Consider the following 1,956-nt stretch of genomic DNA (forward strand, 5'->3'; position numbering starts at 1 on the left):
ATATATATATATATATATATATATATATATATATATATATATATATATATATATATATATATATATATATATATATATATATGTAAAAATGGTGGTGATGGAGGGAGAGGGAAATAAACCACAGCCTAGTTTAGGCCTAATGTCAGGCAAATTGTTTAGTGCAAAACATGTACTTTATATTAGCCCTTTATTGGTTTTCATCTTTAGGATGTGACCACTTCCCTTCTTAAGTACTGGGGTTTCAGGGTCTTCTCCCTTGGTAAATCAGTTTATGTGCAAGGCTCTCATGCTCATAATAAAATGTGTAGGGCCTTCGGACACCAAGATACAAGTTCTTTGACTTCAATATGACACCCAAGAAACACCCAAAAAGGAAAATTTGTAATGCTAAAACCCCCTATAGGAACAGGCACTGCAGTTGTTTCAGAGTTGTTCCTATGAGAGGCCATCATACTTACTTAAAACGCCTTGTAGGGCTAGGTATGGGACTTGGAGGCAAACCATTACTGCTCACAAACATTTGCAGAGATGGAGAAAAACATTGCTGTAGGTGAAAATGAAAAACATCACAAATTATTTTCTTTGTAAAATTGCTCACTGCTGTAGACATGAAATTCATTTTAGATATTCAAGAAAACAGAGTGGAAGATTCATTCAGTAAACTGCTAATTCAATACAGGATACAAAAATTATGCTAATGTACATGCAATGGATTGTGAAAGAAGCACTATGTTTTCTTTTGCAGCCATAATAAAGACCAACACCAGGTCTGGCACCAGCAGGTACAAGACAACCAGACAGATCTTCCTCCTAACAGGCAGTATGGATGTGATAAGCTAGGCTTAGCATTTTAGACTTTCTAAACCCAACTGGTTTGTTTATAAATTCCCCTTAAGAATCCTCAGGGAAGTATTAAACTTTGTTTATGTGATCTGCTGATGATGTGATCCCGTGATCTGCTTAAATTCACACTGTAAAAAGGGTCAAATATTACCTTTCCAATTCCTCTGGTGGGAGAGGGAGCAGGTGACACTGGTGCAAAATCGATCCGTTTTGGAGAAGTGGATTTATCTAACTTGTCAAAATCATCGTCACTCTAAAAATAGAAAGAAAAATCACATACAAATAAGACACCTAGGACACTCTCTTGTAACAATTTACAGATGATTCTTCTAAAACCCAATTAATTAGATAGTGTATTGTTAATAAGAAATGCATTTAAGTGCTATTCAAGCTGATGTAACATCAAAAGAAATAAGATTTGGTTCAGTAAAGAAAAAATAAAAACCACAAGCCCAAAAAGACAGAATGCCGGGGAGACTTTAGTTTGTAACTTGGATATAGTCATATGAAAACAATGACAGGCAGGGATAGGGTGCCGATTTCGCAGGAGGGTTCTATCCACCAAGAGATCGTTCCGGCATGGCATCTTTATATCACATGAACGTGTGCTTGGGATGCTAATAATAAATAATAATCCAACATATTTATCATGTAGTATCTCCATCATTGTAATACAAAGATGATTTATCAGACACATGCAACACAAATGACATAGTTAGTCCCAATTATATTCTTTATGGTTTCAGTTTGCGACAATTAATGAGATGGTGGTACATTAGAAGCATCTGATAGTCATGTGCTTGTTTAAAACATGGATGTGGATATAGTAAATGCCAATAAAATATCTTAACCAGTCCACCCAAGCATCATCAAGATGCATGTGCCCAGCTCAATTATCTCTTCTGACAACTGGCAAAGATGCAGAGGTGTAAGATTTTGGTTGGTACTGACTGTTCGCTTCTTCACAGTGAAACGGAAACATGCATTTCATCAGCTAAAGCAGTAGGTAGCAGATGGGAGCTCAATAAACTAGCTATGGGTTAACAGACACAAAACATATATATAATATATATATATATATATATATATATATATATATATATATATATATAT

General features: G+C 35.1%; 1 protein-coding gene across 3 annotated transcripts in view; it reads right to left on the bottom strand.

Moving 5' to 3' along the window:
* PABIR2 (PABIR family member 2) overlaps positions 1-1,956 on the bottom strand; it is a 15,783-nt gene that overhangs the window by 6,747 nt on the left and 7,080 nt on the right. For all 3 annotated transcript variants that reach the window (XM_072431616.1, XM_072431615.1, XM_072431617.1), the window contains exons 6-7: positions 995-1,096; positions 459-544 (exon numbers count right to left, since the gene is read on the bottom strand). In XM_072431616.1, the coding sequence (XP_072287717.1) occupies positions 459-544; positions 995-1,096 (188 nt within the window). The remainder of the gene's footprint in view (positions 1-458; positions 545-994; positions 1,097-1,956) is intronic.

Source organism: Pyxicephalus adspersus, chromosome Z, assembly GCF_032062135.1.
Source record: "Pyxicephalus adspersus chromosome Z, UCB_Pads_2.0, whole genome shotgun sequence".
Taxonomy (NCBI): Eukaryota; Metazoa; Chordata; class Amphibia; order Anura; family Pyxicephalidae; genus Pyxicephalus; species Pyxicephalus adspersus.